This window comes from Felis catus, chromosome C1, assembly GCF_018350175.1.
Source record: "Felis catus isolate Fca126 chromosome C1, F.catus_Fca126_mat1.0, whole genome shotgun sequence".
Classification (NCBI taxonomy): Eukaryota; Metazoa; Chordata; class Mammalia; order Carnivora; family Felidae; genus Felis; species Felis catus.
Genome location: NC_058375.1, coordinates 5,345,004 through 5,363,723, shown reverse-complemented (window position 1 = coordinate 5,363,723; position 18,720 = coordinate 5,345,004). Strand labels below are relative to the sequence as shown.

Sequence of the window (18,720 nt, the reverse complement as noted above, 5' to 3'; positions counted from 1 at the left end):
GGATTTCAAAACGCTTAAAAAACACAAATTCGTTTTTGTGATGTTTCTGTGCCACACTTTCTATGCTATTTCACACAGGGCAGAAGCAAAAGGCCAGAGGACAGTCCCCAGTACAGAAAGGGTCAGAGGATCACATATCTGTGGCCAAGTCTGTGCTTAGACCCTTGGGCCGTGCTGCTGCCTTGAAGGAGACAAGCACGCAAGAAGTCAAGGGTAGTAAATACACATCAGGGAAGATCTGCTATATGCTACAGATGCCCACAGAGTTCGGGGCCAAGCTGAAGCCTTGAGAGCTCTTTTCTGGTTCCACGGCTCAGTAAACAGGCTTTCACGTGTTCCCACCTGATGTGCTGACAGGTTACGTCTGATCTAAAAGCAGACACTCCGGACTCACCTTCATAACCAGAGCGAACTTTCTCCACCAGGGTGAGACAGCACGACTCAGGTTCCCGCTGGGTAGAGACATGTACGCGCATCAAATAGGGAATAATCCGGAATGGGTAGTAACGCTTCTCTTGCTCTCTGACTTCACCTCCACTGAAAAGAATAAAAATGATGAGTGCCTGTCCTCACGCATTCAATTAGCCCAACGTGAAACCAGGCAGGAGAAATGTCTTATTGGTAATTTCTGAGACAGATCAAATCTAAAATGTTTAAACGTGTTTATTTGAAAGAGAAGAGAAACATTAGTTTATATTTTCAATACCCAAAGGCAATTATACTTATTCATTATTCAGAGATAAAGAGGTCTTATGGAAAGCTGCCCGCCTGGGTGGCTCAGTGGGTTAAGCATCTGACTTTCGGTTTTAGCTCAGGTCATGATCTCGTGGTTTGTTGAGTTCGAGCCCCACATCAGGTTCTGCGCTGACAGTGTGGCACCTCTGTCTCTCTTTTCTCTCTCTGCCCCTCCCCAGCTCTCTTTCTCTCAAAATAAAATAAACTTATAAAAAAAAAGAAAGAGGTTTTATGGAGAACCAGCTTAGTGAGTTAAAACTGGAACCAGCCATCCTGCGACTTTCCTTCTGACCGCCAAACCCTAACTTCCCAATGTGACTTTCCGCTTCCTCCAAGAGGGACAGGTGTAACTACCTATCTTACCTCATGCGTCTAAACCAAGTACCACATGACAGAAAACGGGGCTCCTTGTGATCGTGCCCCCAAAGCCAGTTCTTCCCCGTCCCTTCCTCTATCTCTCAGGGGACTGACTCAGTCTTACTGCTTCAGCCACACCTGATGGGCGCAGGGCCCTGTGTGCGGTTCAACACTCCTTACGTGCCTGCCTGAGCCGGAAAGCAGGGCTGCAACCTGCTGGCCAAGCCCCAACCCCCGCTGCGGGGCGCCTCCCTGGGTCGGGGCGGCTCGACTCCAAGACTGTCACCCTGTTTCACAGCTCCAGCTGCCCAGAGGACACTTCTCCTTGGATACGACGGTCCCCTTACTGTCCATGTGCCCACAACTGAATTCATACTCCCTTGTTTCTACCAGTCACATCCCCTCTCCCACCGTCATTTACATAGGTGTCAAACAGTCTGTAGTGGCCTAGAAGCTCCACTTCCGTCCGTGGCCACGTGCACACGCACTCCCACCCCCACCTCGCTCATTCGCTTCTCTGCAGACTCCGGCACCTCCACCAGTGCCCCCACTCTCCACCACGAACCCGCTTCCGCCACTGAGAAGAGGGTGGCCTTCCCTGGACCCTGAGCCACGAGCTGAGCCTGTGTCTCCCGCTCCCTCCGACTTCTGTGTGTGCATCTCCCAGGCCCACCCCGCCATGGGGTTTGCGATGCCCTGTGTGCGCAGGCGACCCGCGTCCCTGTCTCTAGCCCGGAATTCTCCTGCAACTCCAGACTCACGGACCCACGCCTGCTCAACACCACGGGTAGATTCCCAACAGGTAAGGCGAACCTAACTTGTACTCTTGCCCTCCGCTCCAGGAAGCTGCCTTCCTAGTCTCCTTTGCCCCCGCACACGGCGACTGGAGCCAAAGACTCTTGCGCCACCTCGACTCAGCCTCTATTTCACACCCCAACCTCGTCCGTGGATAAACTCCAGTAACTCTCCCATACAAATCTATCCACGATATCCAAGACACTTCCGCATCCCCTCCCCCCGTGCACCTGCTGCCTGTCGCGCCCACGCCATCCCCAGCACAGCGCCCAACGCGGTCCTTTTTTAACACCAATTACCAGTTACCATCCTTCTGGAAGATGAAACTGAGAATGCCTAGAAGCCATGATAAGCCTAGCAACCTCCCCACCCCCCACCATGCAGAGTTGGTCTCCGGATGGTGATGCCACTTCCCAGCACGAGGAGTGAGGGATCCTTGGAGAAACAACTGACTCCGTGTCTGAGGCAGGAAATGTCCGGGAAGAGCCTGGGTGGGACATCATCCCTGAAGCCAAGGAGGCTGTCACCGACCACAGGGGCGCCCTCACACGGCCCCAGAGCTAACCCGAAGGGGCTCCGGCTGGCCACAGACGGGACAATTTGAGCACCACAGACATTAATGGGAACCTTATCTTTTAGATCCCGCTCTGAGATGCCAATGGAGGAAATGATGCATGACCTGAGATTCTGCTTCAGAATCATGGGGAGGGCGGGCTGAGGAGCAGGTGGTGGCAGAGATGACAGACCACTGACCGCGGTTAAAGTTATCGAGGCGGAATGGTAAGTGCGTACCGGTCCACTGTCCTTTCTCCTCTACTTCCCTTTAGTTTGCAAATTCCAAAACTAAAGTTTTCAAATAAATGATAGACCTGAACAAAACGTTTCCTTCAGAAGTCAAAGCTCCCTGTTTCTTCCTGTCCTTCCTGCTCACCCCCTCCTGTGCTCCAGCAGCATTAGCTTCCTGGTCACTCCGCCCACAGGCCAAGCATGCTCCGCCCCAGGGCCTTTGCACTTATCTGGAACACTCTTCTCTCAGAGAGGTGTGGCTCACTCTCTCACCTCCTTCAGACTCTGGCTCCAATCAGGCTTCTCGTTAGAGAAGATTCCTTGACCCCCCTGAGAACACCAGTAATCTCTGCACTGCCCAGAATTCCCTTACTCTCTTGCACTGTTCTACACGGAACTTACCGCCAGCTGACACATACACAGGCACCTGTTTATTATTGGTCCCCCTACACACAGAATGTAAGGTCCATGAGGGCAAGAACTTTGTACCTGTAGCCTCACCTGGCTCAGAGAAGGCACACGGGTATGTTCACTAATAAAACAAACACAAACAGCACTTACTATGTGGTAAGCACTGTTCTAAGCTCTTCATAAGAACTCCTCTGTAAAGGACTGAATGAACCAACACAGCCCTCCCTCCTGCACACCTTCCCCGGGGTATCGCTCCCCCAAGCACCGGAATACCATTAGCTCAAGTTCCCCCAACCCCACGGAGCGGCCGACTAATCCATTACAAGGCGTGTTCTCTTTAGTTTTCCACACGTCTGGAGCATTTAGGAACTTTAGTACTAATACTGGGAATCATAACATCGTTGAAACACGTTTTCTTTTTATTGACAAAGTAACAGGAACAAATTATAGTAAAAATCACTAATGACTCCTACCAGAAATCAACTACTATTAAAATTTTGGTCTGTTTTCTTCTGGTTCACTATGTCTGGACATTTTAAATCCTTCCCTTGAACAGATCTATCTTCCTTTAAAGTTATTGAAAATTTCAAAAATTCAGGGCACCTGACTGGCTCAGTCGGTAGAGCATGTGACTCCTGATCCCAGGGTTGTGAGTTCAAGCCCCACATGAGGCACAGAAATTTCAAAAATTAATTTTAAATGTGACCAAAGGACAAAAAGCAAAAAAAAAAAAAAAAAAAAACCAAAACCAAAAAACAAAAGAACCTAAAACAATGGCCATTTGACAGTTAACTTACCATCCAGTGGTAGAGAGAGAGAGAGAGAGAGAGAGAGAGAGAGACAATGCCCCTCCCTGCATCACTGGCTAACAAGAATCTCTCTGCCCTTTTTCCTGATTGCATTTTTATGTAGGTAGGCATTTTGTGAATGTATGTCTCTTCCCAATCAAAATACAAACTTCTTGGGGTGCCTGGAGAGCTCAGCTGGTTAAGCATCTGACTCTTGATTTTGGCTCTGGTCATGATCTCAGGGTTGTGAGATCGAGCCCCGTGTTGAGTTCTGTGCTCAGCATGGAGCCTGCTGAGTTAGGATTCTCTCTCTCCCTCTCCCCTACTTGCTCTCTCTCTCTCACACTAAAAAAATAAACAATATACAAACTTCTGATGGCAAGATCGGAGTCCTAGATGAATCCGGAAGAATCTAAAAAGTACCAAATAAAATCAGAACATAACCCACCATTCCCGGCCCCCACAAGCCCCGAGACTTACCGGATCCTGCAGAAAAAGGATTTCACCGGAGCGAATTCATACTGAGATGCTGCGGGAAATAAAGACAAAGTGTTACTCACCCCCTCCCAGAGCAACAGGGTAGAGCAGCCCCTCCTCAGTGAGACAAACTTGAACTATCCCCAAACAATAAACAATTCTTTCAAAGGAGATACTCTTGGGGCTCCTGGTGGCTCAGTTGACTGTCCGACTTCGGCTGAGGTTGTGATTTCAGAGTTTGTGAGTTCGAGCCCCGCATCCAGCTCACTGCTCTCAGTGCAGAGCCTGCTTTGGATCCTCTGTCCCCCTCTCCCTCTGCCCCTCCCATGTTCACGCACGCTCTTTCCCTCTCTCAAAAATAAACATTATTAAAAGAAAACAAAGGAGGAGATACTCTTGAGATGTAGTCACATCCAGGATCTTCCAGGGGCTTTCCTATCCTAGCAGTGGCTCTCAGACTGAGGGCACTGGACTGAGGTCTGTCCCTTACTGCTTCCCGTGGTGCATCCTCTATCGCTGAAACTGCCCGTGCTCATCTCTCCGATATCACTGCAATAATCCGATGACACATTTACTTTGGTGATAAAACTCTATTTCACTGTAATAGTCTGGACACCCCTCACGGATTGTCAACTTCAACAACTTACGGCATTTAGGTGTATGACACATACATGTCTTTCACTTGTTTCTTGCCTGGAATAAAGTCCCCGAAGTCGGGGCCCTGGGCCAAGTGGTACGATCATCTGCGTCTCACTGTGTACTGTCCCACTGATCTACACAAGTTGGTCCAGTGTCTCTAAGGGCATTTTCTCACAATCCTCACGCCTGCCAATGATCGCACCAATTTTATTGCTCTCTGCATGAATTTTATTGGTTTGTGAAGTGGTAGTGCAGCAGCGTCTAAGTTTGCCTCGATCGAGGGGCTGAACCTTCTCCCCGGTGTTTGCTGACTATTTACGTCTCCTCTGCTTACAGCTCCTTGAATTTATCTTTTGGACATTCGCTCACTGGGGTGAAAAGTCCTTACTCATAGGAACAGAGGAAATGCTTAAAACCAAGATGTTTTAAAAAGATACACTGAAGGAGCACACACAGTGAGAGCTCTAAAGAACCAAAATACTGGGACTCCTGGGTGGCTCCGTCGGTTGAGCATTCGACTCTTGATTTCGGCTCAGGTTGTGATCCCGGGGTCGCGGGTTCGAGCCCTGCACTGGGCTCCGTGCTGAGTGTAGAGCCTGCTTAGGATTCTCTCTCTTTCCCTCTCCCTCTTCTCCTCTTGTGCTCCTTCTCTCTTCTCTAAAAAAGAGAGAGAGAGGAAACCAAAATACTGAAAGTGGTCCAGATCTTTGCACTTCTGAGCAGAAGAATATAGGAAGAGTCAGAAAATGGGCTTTTGAATGATCAATGAAAATGTACTTGATTAAACACACACACACACACACACACACACACACACACACACACACACAAATTCCTTTTAAAAAGGCACAGATGAGGGGCGCCTGGGTGGCTCAGTCGGTTAAGCATCCAACTTCAGCTCAGGTCATGATCTTACACTCTGTGAGTTCAAGCCCCGTGTCGGGCTCTGTGCTGACAGCTCGGAGCCTGGAGCCTGCTTCGGATTCTGTGACTCCTCTCTCTGCCCCTCTGCCTCTCACTCTGTCTCTCTTTCAAAAATAAATAAACATTAAAAAAAATAAAAAATAAAATAAAAAGGCACAGATGATCAAAGTATTAGAATTCAGAAAACTATGAAAGTTCCAGTCCCGGAATTCTGACACCAGAACACTGTTCTCACAGCACGTCTGTGAGAAAGAACAAAAGCGGGGGCTGACCGGGTAGGCTTACTGAATTAATTCCTCTGAGACATGTTAACTGTCCTACCACAGAAACTACCTCAGCAAAGGCTCGGGTGAACTTACGGAGAAATTACAGCAAGATAAGCATGTTTCAAAAGTATCCTCAATTTTTTTGAGATGATTTCTATGAACAGGACTCATTCCTTAATGCCACTTTCAAATGCCCATTTTTGTGTGATTACAGATCTCATTTTATTTTTAATGTTTTATTTATTTGACAGAGATGGAGTGCAAGCGGGTGGGGGGCAGAGAGAGGGAGAGTGGGGGGGGGGCGGGAGATAGAGAGAGAGAGAGAGAGAGAGAGAGAGAGAGAGAGAGAGAGAATCCCAAGCAGGCTCCACACTGTCAGCCTGGAGCCTGATGTGGGGGCTCAATCTAACGACCATGACCTGGACCAAAATCAGGAGTTGGGACACTTAACTGATTGAGCCACCTAGGCACACCCCCAGATCTCCTGTTTTAAAGTTACAGCCACAGGGACTCGGCAGTCAGGAGGGGCAGTGGTTCAGAGCACGGACTCTGGATTCACACCGCCAAGGAGAAACGTGGCCCCACGCTTACTGGCAGGGTGACCTCAGGTGAGTCACTTAGCTCTGTGCCTCAATGACCGTAGTGGCCAAGAAGGGGAGCAGCTCCCGGCGTCAGGGGACAGTACTGACCACAGGCCGCAGCTGCTGTCCCCGGGGCCCCGTATCCCATGTCCGCTCCCAGCCAGCGCCTGCACACAGAGCGAGACCGAGGCAGGACCAGTCCGCGGAGACGCACGGCTCCTCCGGCGTGTGCCTGTGGCCTGGACTTGCCTTTGACTGCCTGGCCGAGCCTCCTCCTCCCCAGTCCTTGTTCCTGCTCTTTCCACATGTGTCAGATGAGCGCTGTGGGCCCTCCTCCCACGCCCTCCCCCAGCGAGTCTCTTACACAGCTGACCCCGCCCTGACGTTTGCTTTCCAGCAGACCCAAATTAACACAGTTAGCTTACCTGTCAAGTGAGGACAATGACCGTGTCTACACCTCATAAGGTTTTTGTGGAGATCAGTTAACCCACTGAAACACGAAGAAGAGTCCCTTTCCATAGATGGTAGCAATGAGGATGATCCCCTCATGCTGCAGAACATTCCAAATACCTGCTGCCTTCCCCACCATGGGCGAGCTCGCGTCTCCCGGCAGCCCTGTGTCAGTTAACAGGCTGCCAGGAAACTAGCATTTCACGGGGAGAAGCTAGCCGGCCTCCACAGTTCGCGAAGGGACAGGACTCGATTTAAAGCTCAGACCTTCTGATTCTTTGCTTAAAATTCTTTACACATGGGAAATACTGGAACTCTACTGGAGGGCAGACTCGTTTGCATTACGTATATGGAACACCAGGCACCTGAACGTAACTGCATTCTCTAGAGGTCATGTAGGACACAGAGCCCGACTGTAGGATCTCAGGTAGTAGATGTGAGCCCGTTATCACTTCCACACCTCGGCTGTCACAGTGAATTCTTGCTTTTGGAAGCGTGCGCTGAAGGAACAGTGGTCAGAGCCTTCTGTGAGGGCCGCACGACAAACCAAAGTGGGTATGTGCTCAGAGGCCAGGCCAAAAGCGGACGACGGCTGAGTTGATAGCTTCCTCTGTCCCCTTAACGTTCCAGGAGATCAGAGGAGGGGACAGGAGGCGGCAACACAGGCCCAGCCCAGAAATGGCTCAAGAAGGGTTGGAATCGCTTAGGTGTGTGAGGCAAAGCACCGTGTGGCTAGTCACTGAGATGGGCACCGTCTCTCCATGGAGGAAGCCAACTTTTAGATCCAAAAGACGATTTCAGGGCATATTTATGTTTTCACACGGAGGGGAAATATCACAGCAGCAAGTATTATGCAAAGATAACATGGTTGAAAAGAACAGAGACTGGAGAGGCCAGTTGGAGGAGCGGCATCGGGTAAGTGGGAGGACTGGCACACAGTGCCCGACACCTGCTCTGTTCACAGCTGTGTGTCAACACCCTGCATCCTCCCGGCCCACAGTGTTTGTCGAATACATGTTCGCGGAGTGGGTGAATGACCACTAAAAGCAGAGAAACAAAGGTGGACGATTAAAGGTTGAAAATACGTGTTCACGAAAGAGGAACAGAAATGAAATCCACATTTTCGAGTGACAGGAAATGAGGAAGACAGGTGTGCGTCCTGAAGCTTATACAAACTGTACACAAAAGATGGGGCAAAGGTCTGTCACTGGAAAAAGGAGCCTGTAAGTGCAAGACTGTTCTCCGCCAGACCACGTATGCACTAAGAAATCGGAATGGGCACAGAGTCCTAGATTTGCAAGATGAGAACGTTCTGGACGTGTGTTTCACAACCATGCCAACGTACCTAATGCTATGAAACTGCACACTTAAAAATGGTAAGATGGTAAATTTTGCTATTTTTTTTTTTACCATGATAAATCAGATTTAAATTAAAAAATGGAGAAAAAGGCTTGGAATCAAGAGGAAAAAGTTGATCTGTATACCACGCTCTTTGAGATACACTAACAAAGGATATGAAATAAGTAACAACGGGTGGCTATAAAAAGAAGTAACGACTTATTTTAAAAAGCACACAGGACTGAATGCCACAGAGGAAACTGTGAACAGGCGTCCCAGGTTCAGGCAAATAAGCATTTCAGAAGGAAAACAAAGCAATGAGATTGGTGAACTTTTAGGGGGAAGCAAAACTAGAATGGGAGCCGACCATGAGAAGTTTATCTCCAAACAAAGCAAAGAAATAATGACGTCAATTTAAGAGAAAAAAACATTTAATTTTATTAACTTAGAGGGAACAGAGTCTTCATAACAATTAACCTGCTATTGAGTTACGCAGGCTATCACACCACGTGTATGATATATAACCTACATAGTTAATCAACTTGACTGACAGCATATTGATTGGAACTTTTTGTCATGAGAAGCATTTAAAGTGCTGTTTTCGTCACATTGACTTTTTATTTACTGTTTAATTTTTTTTTAAGTTTTACTTATTTTTAGTAATCCCTATGCCTAACGTGGGCCTTGAACTCACGACCCTGAGATTAAGAGTTGTGTGCTCCTCTGACAGAGTCAGCCAGGCACTCCACATTCTGACTTTTTAAAATAAAGAGGTAAGAAAAACCATACAGTTTGCAGATTCAAAATAATGTGTTAATTTTGGTCCTAGCTCTCAAAGAATGAAACTGATCTTTACGAGGCAGGATAAACACCTGAGCATCGGTCCCGTTACCTCTTTGGGTCCAGCTGTTCCAGAAGGGAAGCTGAGCGTGGACAGTGTGTGCACAGAACACCCTCACATCTTGAGGGGCGAGCAGTTCAACAAAGTGCGAGGACTCCAAGAAATCCTTCTTACAGTTCAGGATCGAAGTGGCCTGTTCAGAAACGTGCACTAACCTTCCAGACAGAAATGAAAACACTGCCACAAAGGTATCCTATAAAAAACATTGGAGATGAATGCCAACACTGAGATCCTTGCAGCAATATTCCCTGCAAGCTAAACTTCTAGACTTCTAACGTGATCAAAAGCTTAAAACACACACACATGTCCCACAATGGCCGTGTAATTCTCCAATATACAGCTTAGCCATCACCGTAGAACCTGCATTTTACCTCCTGAAGGTCTGATTTCTATACCAAAGGATACACCAGCTCCTCCTATATCTACTAAGCGTGCATGTGGCGCGTCTGCTTCTGACTCCTTCTCGTTTGCAAACCAGGGGGACTGTCCTCTCTTCACCAACGGAGAACTCTAGGCTTTAGGACCAGGCTCGAGACTCCCCTCCCTCGAGACACCGTCAGTAGAGAAGAATAACTTCTCTGATTTGTCCCATCAGACATCTGGAACGTTTATAACGGGCCACGGTTTGTGTCTGCAATTCTAGCACCGGCATGCCTTCCTGTCTGGCTTTATTTTGGAGATCTTAAAGGGGAAATGTTTTCTTAAACTTTTCAGTGTGTATCGCATCTCGGCCACACCCGCAGCAGTACCATAAACACCTCGGTCAGTGAAACAAAAGCTTACTGTGGTTTTAGCACAGCTCATGTTCTGACAGGACAAAATCGTTACGTTACAATCGAGCTGAAGTCTAAACGTGACTTGAATTAAAAATTAAGTAATCTCCATCGCGTCAGTAAAGGATGCGGTTGAATTATTCAGTCAACATGAAGAGATACACATTCAAAACAGATACGCTAAATGTCTCTTCCAAACGTTACCCAATTCCAAACGTTACCCAAAAAATGACAGCATCTCAACTCACCTGTTCTATAAAATCCAGCTGTTACAACTTAAAGTAGTAGGTATTGGAACTAAGAATGTTATAAATACAAATTAACAATTCGGGGCTTAGAATAAAATGAGGGCAACCGCTCTGCAGTTTATTTTTTTCCTCTTAATTCCAGAAAACTCAGGGAAGCTCAGGATGTTGGGGCACCTGAGAACCAAAGCACAGAGAACCACCGCTAGCGTGCTGCCTCCTGGTTTTAGGTCCACGCTCTGGCGAGGGCCGTATACTACACGACCCCTCCATGGTAATCTGCTTTCTAGCCTCAAATTGTGGTTTCTGCAACTCCAAATTACTAGGTTTAAAAATCTACATCTAGATAAAGTCGTTAGGAAAAATCACCCTGGTTGATACGGCAAAACTTGGGAATCCTTACTGTGTTTTTGGAAGCGTGTTCTGAAGCAACCGTGCTCAGTTCCTCAAGACTGTACGTGGTCACATCTGCTCGAGGTGCTCCATCTGGACGGAGAATCTGGAAAAACTCAATGTTTGCTAAGAAACACAAGAAAATAAAGAGGCAGTCCAGTGACAACAGTATCTCCAGGAAGGAAGTTTCACTACCGTTCAAGTTGGCTCGTTTTTCAGGATGAGGACACCTCAGCGTGTTTTCCTCAAAACCACAGCATCATCTGCACCTAAAATACTGACAGTTGTACAAACCTAAGCCTTGGAGTTTCAGGATTTTTTGATGTTCCACATTGCGAGGAGCAGGACCCATTGAAGGTACTAAAACCAAAAATTTCGAACACATACACGTGACATGTTTATGGTAGAAACATTACTTCAGTACTCAAGAACTGTGTGTCCTACACGAAGTCGCAGAGATTTATGCTAATGAAAATGTGTACTTTATGAAATCCCTGCAAACGAAAAGTCAGAGATAAAAAGGAAAAGGTGTTTGTAATTGTTCATTTTTAATTTGGTAGATTCCTGATATGTCGTGAAGGCACCGGAACAGTATGTGGATGACAGCGAATGGGGAATTGCATTTTGTCAAATGTATTTTTTCCCCAATAACCTTAGAAGACAATGATTTTTTTTTAATGTTTCACAGAAAGTAGTTTTAACTTTTATTTATTATTGAGAGACAGAGAGAGAGCATGAGCATGGGAGGGGCAGAAAGGGGGGGAGACAGAGAATCTGAAGCAGGCTCCAGGCTCCGAGCTATCAGCACAGACAGAGCCTGATGCGGGGCTCAAACCCACAAACCGCGAGAGCATGACCCGAGCCGAAGTCAGATGCTGGACCGACTGAGCCACCCAGGCACCCCAGAAGACAATGATTCTTTAAAAAGTGAGTCTTCAGGGGCGCCTGGGTGGCTCAGTCGGTTCAGCGTCCGACTTCGGCTCAAGTCATGGTTTCACGGTTTGAGGGTTCGAGCCCCACATCAGGCTCTGTGCTGACAGCTCGGAGCCTGGAGCCGGCTTCCGATTCTGTGTGTCTCCCTCTCTGCCCCTCCCCTGCTCATGCTCTGTCTCTCTCATTCTCTCAAAAATAAATAAACATTAAAAAACATCTTTTTTAAAGTGAGTCTTTAAAATGTGCCCCAGTGTACTCTCCTGTAGCAAATCACAAAATATGGCACGGGCACTAAACAGCAGTTCCTAAACCATTACACAAAAAAGGTTCCTTCTCCTGATGTTCCTAATTTGCACACCTACCACGCTACTAGAATCAGTGTAGACCTCCTCCTCACCCACCCAGCACCCTAAAAAGCTCAAAACGTTTCAGGGACTAGAACCACACTGACAACTCTTCCTGCTTGGCTGAGGTTTACGAGCAAAATGATGCACTTGCACCACTGGATTTTCCCTCCGGCTCGTTTTACCTGGCACACTGTGCACACAACGAAGGGCATAGTTGAGGGCGTCTAGAGTGCTCGGCTTATTGGGTCTCTCTGATGGGAAATATTTTTTCATTTCTTGGACAACCATCATAAGCTCTTCGGAAACTCTGTTTCGATCTTGCCGTTCACTGGAAGATTAAAAAACAAAACTCAACTCACGCTTTGGATGACAAGAACAGCCAAAGTTAGTTCACTGCACGGCATGCGAGGTGCCCAGCAACTTTCTAAGTGCTCACCACGGATCAACTCACTTAGTTCAGGGGTCTGTTTCTGGTTTGACAGGTGTGGGATCCCAGCCCAAGAAACAAGGGGGTGATCATCAAATAGTCTCTGTTCTTTCTCATTCCCACTTGAGCCCCCACTCCAGCTAAATCCTTAACCACTCCTTCCGTAGGTGTGGTTCTCTTCGGGAATTCTTCAGTTTCCCAACGTGTTTCATCCGGAGTCGTCCAGTATCCCCCTAAACCTTCTCCTAGGCTCACAAGCAAAGGAATACAAGGGTTTCAGCCCTCCTTCCCCGAGGAACAACGACGCAAGAATCACGGTGTGTCACCTGTTGCTGCTCTCCGAGCGTGGGCTCTGCAGGTGGTACTTCTGGCTCCACATCTCCTCGTGTCCTTTCTCCAGGGCCTCAGGGTCGCAGGCCCGTGGTCCTTCAAGTTCCGGAGGCCCGGTCTCCCTGGAGTCCAGAGACTTATGGCTGGACTTTTCCAGATCTTCACAGGGGTCCATCTTTTGCGGGGCAGCCCTCAGTCCGTTGCCTGCCGCTCACTCTGCGGGCAGCGGCAGACCTGGATTCCTCATCTCGGCGCGTGCTGTCGCCGCAGGGAAAGCTCCAAGTCACCGGGAGCCGGCGGCCACCGACCCCCGCTCACCTGGAGGAAGTCTTCTCTGCGGGGTCTCCATGCAGTCTCCGACGGCCCCGCTCCAGGAGGCAGCCTGGGGGCGACACAGGGCACGAGTGTCCAGGGAAACGGGCGGCCTGCTGCGGGAGCCGGACTGCGAGCCGGCCCCTCGGCGCCGACGGCTCCGCAGAAACCGGACCCGGGCAGGGAAACTTCCCGCGCAAAGTTGCGGACCCCCAGGTTCCCGGCCCGGCACCGCCCGGCCGCCGGCCCAACGGCACAGGGCGGCCTCGGGGGAGACCTCCCGGCCCCGGCAGAGCACTCACCTGCTGCCGCAGCCACTGCCGCCACCGCTCCCCGGCGCGGGGCCGGGACGCGAACCGAGGCCCGCCGCGTGCCGGGTGGCAGCCGGCGCCGCGCCCCCTGCGCGCCACGTGAGGCGGCCCCGCCCCCCAGCCGCGCGATTGGCCGCCGCGGCCAGCTGTGCGGGCCTCCATTGGCCCGGGGGCGGGGCCTCGGCCGGGGCGCCCCGGTTACTTAACCCGAAGCGAGTGGGCGGGGAAAAGGCGCCGACGCCCTTTACGTAACGCCGGTGTTCGGGTAGTGGGTGGTGCGCGGCCAATCCGGAAGGCGGGCGCGTAGGCAGCGGGGGAGGAGCCCTCAGGGAGAGTCGAGCGCTCCGCCCCTTTCACGGCACCGGGGCGGGGAGGTGGGGTGGGAGGGAAAGAACAGCGGGGCGGCTGGAGCCAGCGCGGCAGGGATAGGGCGCTCGAGCCGCCAATCACGAGAGGGCGGGACCCGGGCGGGGTGGGCCGGCCTCCACGTGAGGGGCGGGTGTTCCGGCAGGCGGTGGGGCGCGCAGGTGGCCGAGGCGGCGCGGGCCCGGGTCGGGGACAGTCCTAGGGGGCGGGGCGGGCCCCGCCCCACCCCCGGGCCCCACCCCCGGGCCCCACCCCCACCCCCACCCCCACCCCCACCCGGGCGCGGGTAGAAGGCTCTCGTCGTCCGAGCCTTTTTCGCGCCTTCTCGGGTTCCCTTATTTGCGTTTTGCTCAGCCTTCCTGCTTTCTCGCCCTTCAGCTCTTGAGGCTTGGAGGACCCGGGCGGTAAAGCAGCTCTCCGGAAGATCAAAGCCGTTTTTCAGAAACGGAATTTTGACGACGGACTTCACACGTTGCCCCGGTCTTCTTTAGGTGACAGGTTGATTTGGCAACTGGGGGAGGACAAGTGTATGTAAAAAACACTGTCAGAAAAGGAAGGTGCAGAAAAACCCTTTTTAAAAATACCAGTCTGATGGTTTTTTTCGAATGTGTGGTAACTCAGCCCAAGGGCAGAGCTCCGCCCCTCTCCAGTGCCTGGCACATCAAAAATCTTCAGTGTTTATTGGATGAATGAAAGGAATTGTATAGAAACGGGGGCGGGGAGTGAAGTGTGACAATTGTTTATATCATGTATTGGATAATCCACCTCATTTTCCCAGATGATGGCAGATCTCACTGTCCTCTTGTGTTTTTGTCAAACTGCTTTCGAAAGCACATTTATTGAGTGGATTATTTAGGCGGGGATGATTCCGGTCCCTGAGAACGCCTGGTGGCACAAGTCCCTGCCATTCAGGGTGCCTACATTTTATGAAGGCGTAAAACAGGAGCAAGTCCATGGAGGTCAGAAAGTGGAAAGTACTGTGTAGAACAGGAAACCAGCTAATGGGATGAAGTGTGGCTGGGACAGGGATGGAGGGTGAAGGAGGCAAGAGACACATTATCCTGGTGACTAGGGAAGCCTCTCTGAGAAGGTGAACTGAAACCTGAGTTTGTGTATGGGGGAGGGGGAGAGAGCAGAATGCACCTGCTGAAATCTCACAGCACGCGTGCTGTTAAGGAACAGAAAGGCAATATAGTTTGCCTGGAGAATAGACGGAGGAGGAATGGGGTGAGGGGAGGTCAGCAAGTTAGGAAGCGCCGGATTATAGTTCGGGAACACAACTTGGATTTTCTTCTAATGGTAGTGGGAAGGGGAGGATTTTAAGCAAAACAGTGATCTGTATCAACCAGAATGCCACACAGGAAGCAGGTAACAGGAAGCTGTTAATTACGAGAAGAGGCTGAGGACGGCTCAGACTAGGGTGGCACCAGGAGGGATGGTGACAGGAGCCATCGGACGTGGGGTGCGTTTAGGGCACGGAAACTTGCCAAGGAGTTGAATGTATGTTGTGAGAAGAGAGCGTGATCCAGGGTGACTCCTGGGTCTTTGGTTTAAGCAGTGCTGTGTTTCGTGGGTCATCAACTTAGATGGACAAGTCTGGGGATGGCAAGTTTTGATGAAGGGAGAATGGAGACCCGTTTCCCACATGTTATGTCTGAGATGTACATGACGCAGGCAGGTGGGATTGTCAGATGGGCGAGTGGATCTCCCAGCCTGGAACTTAAGGGAAAAGCGAGGATGGAGATTTGGGAGAGGCAAGAGCCCTATGGTGTTTACAGTCATGTGGGAAATGGTGTTGACATTAGAGTGCAGACAGAAAGAAAAGGGCCAATGGCCAAGACCGGGGGCACATGGAGATTCAGAGGCCGAGCAGAACACCAAGTGAAGGGACATCTGGGTGGCTCAGTTGGTTGAGCGTCTGGCTCTGACTCTTGATTTCAGCTCAGGTCATGATCTCATGGTTTGTGAGTTGGAGCCCCGTGTCAGGCTCTGCGCTGACAGTGCAAAGCCTGCTTGGGATTCTCTCTGTGTGTCTCTCTCTCAAAAAGAAACAAACTTAAAAAAAAAAGTTAAAAAAAAAAAAAAAAGAGAGAGAGAGAGAGCCAAGCAAAGAACAAGGAGCCATAGATGGGGTTGGAAGAAAAGCATTAGAATGTTGGGTCGTGGACACTAGATAAACTATTTCAGGGAGAGAGCTATCAACTGTATCAAATGCTCGTGACTCAGTAAGACAAGGGCTGAGGATTTCCTGTTGTGTTTCACCAAGTCGGTGACCTTGGTTAAAGATGTCTCAGTAGTGTTGGCTGGAGGAGAAGCACAGTGTGAGGCAATGACAACAGGGAGCCGTGGGGAGGGATTTTGCTGTGCGGGGCTACAGACAAGTGTTGTTCGAAGGGAGGGATGTGGGGATCACGATTAGGGGCTGACAGGGCTATTCGGTTAGGAGCGAGAAGGGAAGAAGCAGGAGGAAGCTACAGACAACAGGGAGTTGCTGGAGGGGAGGCTTCCTTTAGGCTCGGAATCCACAAGCAGGCACCTACGTTAACGGGATTGTCCATGGTCTTGTAGGCGTAAAGACAAGTAGATTTTGAAATGCACTTAGCTTGCTATTTAAAGGATGAGAACAAACTGAGGGTTGAGGGAGGGTGGTGGAGAGGGGAAAGTGGGCGATGGGCACTGAGGAGGGCACCTGTTGGGATGAGCACTGGGTATTGTGTGGAAACCAATTTGTCAATAAATTATATTTTAAAAAAAGGATGAGAAAAAAAATCAGTTATTTTCCAATAACTATGCCATAATTGGTTTATCTAGTGCATTGTAGTTTAACAGGTTGAATTTTCTGCTTGCCTGAAAAGCAGCTCAGTTGCAAATAAGGATGCTATTTTTTCATTTTTAAATTTTTTTAAAAGTAATCTCTACACCCATTGTGGGGCTTGACCTCACAACCCCGAGATCAAGTCACACGCTCCACCGACTGAGCCAGCCAGGCGCCCCAAGGATGCTATTTTTAAATGCACAACAACAGTTTGGTTAATTTTAAAGCAACAATCCTCACTCAAAACCAATTAAAAAAAAAATCACCATACTTTAAGAAACATTTTGTTAGTGATGCAAATACAGACTTTATCATGTAGGATTCATCACTCATTAGAAAATAGTTATGAGACAAGAGGAGTTTGCTCCATTCTTTGAAATCAATTGCCACCAGGAAGGCAAATGTTCATAAACACGTTGCATTTATCCTTCCGGTGACACGTGTTCTCTGCCCCCTCTGAGGTTAGGCATGGTCACGTGACCTGCTCCGGCCAGTAAAACGTGAGCAGAGCTGTCAGCCCCACTTCCAGACAGAGGCTTGGAGAGCCAGGGCGCAATCCCTGATGTTCCCTTCCTGCCGCAGCGATACACAGTGAACCAGAAACGAATGTTTACAGGAAGCCCCTCCCCGAGCCACTGATGATAGGGGCTTCCTGCTGCCTGGCATTGGACGTGTACCCTGAGTGAGGAAAGAACTCTAAGCCGTTGAGATTTTTATCTATAATGTTTGTTATACAGCACACCTGCAGCACATTCTGAGTGACCTGTGTGGTGATCGAAAATATCAGCAAGTCCAGGGGCACCTGGGTGGCTCGGTCAGTTGAGCGCCTGACTTCGGCTCATGTCGTGATCTCCCAGTTCGTGAGTTCGAGGCCCCGCGTTGGGCTTTAAGCTGTCAGCACGGAGCTTGCTTGGGATCCTCTGTCCCCCATTCTCTCTGCTCTTCCCCTGCTCACGCTCTCTCTCTCAAATATATATATACATATATACATGTATATACATGTATACATGTATATACATGTATATATATATTTGTATATATCAGCAAGTCCAGTGGACTTGTTTAGTGTGGACCCTGGAAGGACGGTGGTGCCATTCTCTGGAACAGACACTGTTAATGGCAAGAGGAGGGGCGTGAGGCAGGGGAATGCTTGATTCTGTCTGGTCCACCTTGAGTTTGAGAGGCCTGTGTGTACCAAGCCAGGAATCATCAGGACACTAATGGATAGAGATGTGGGAATAGGTAAGATTGCCCAGGGAGAGTAAGTAGGATGGAGAGAGAAGTTGGCTGAGGGGGATCCAGCTGGCTAAGGAATCCTGACATTAAGGGAGGGCTAGAGAAGGGCCCACTGATGGTAGGTTTTCCTTCAAAATCTTGAAAATGGCACCCAAATTCATACAGATTTCATCATATAAAGGTTCTGAGCAAACAGCACAATTCTATTGTTAGTGCTTTCCTGGGACATAATAGTAGGTCAGACAAGAAAAGCAGTGACCATCTATCCAAGGCGTTGGGAAGAAGTCAATGTTTTCTCTCTCAATAGGATTTCATCAGAAACTGGCATTTTATTGTAAACATAAGCAAAGGCTACTTCCACCCATTTTATATTGTTCCCTAGGGATTGTAGATTAAGAGTGAAAGTGTTTTCAAGGGGAAGGATATGCAGAGTCAAAGCGAGCCACGTGTTTGGAGAAGCCTGTCACCCATCTGGGTACTAGCTACCCCTGTGCCCTATAGGTGGCTATCTATTCTCCCATATACACGGCCAGCCTGGATATCACTATTTTTTTTTTAAGTTTATTTATTTATTTTTGAAAGAGAGAGAGCATGCATGCAGGAAGGATAGAGAGAGTGGGAGAGACAGAATCCCAAGCAGGCTCTGAGCTGCCAGTGTGGAGGCTGCCTCGGGGCTCAAACTCACGAACCATGAGATCGTGACCTGAGCTGAAATCAAGAGTCAGATGCTTAACCGACCGAGCCACCCAGGTGCCCTGCACATCACTCTTTAAAGATGACAGAT

At 49.3% G+C, this 18,720-nt stretch overlaps 1 protein-coding gene across 1 annotated transcript in view; it reads right to left on the bottom strand.

Moving 5' to 3' along the window:
- Window positions 1-13,647, bottom strand: part of PER3 (period circadian regulator 3) — a 59,557-nt gene extending 45,910 nt beyond the window's left edge. The window contains 7 exon segments of the mRNA XM_045035037.1: window positions 395-537; window positions 4,353-4,401; window positions 9,440-9,641; window positions 10,870-10,985; window positions 12,322-12,467; window positions 12,893-13,278; window positions 13,511-13,647. Of these exon segments, the coding sequence (XP_044890972.1) occupies window positions 395-537; window positions 4,353-4,401; window positions 9,440-9,641; window positions 10,870-10,985; window positions 12,322-12,467; window positions 12,893-13,071 (835 nt within the window). The 5' untranslated portion in view covers window positions 13,072-13,278; window positions 13,511-13,647.
- Window positions 13,648-18,720: the final 5,073 nt, after the last annotated feature.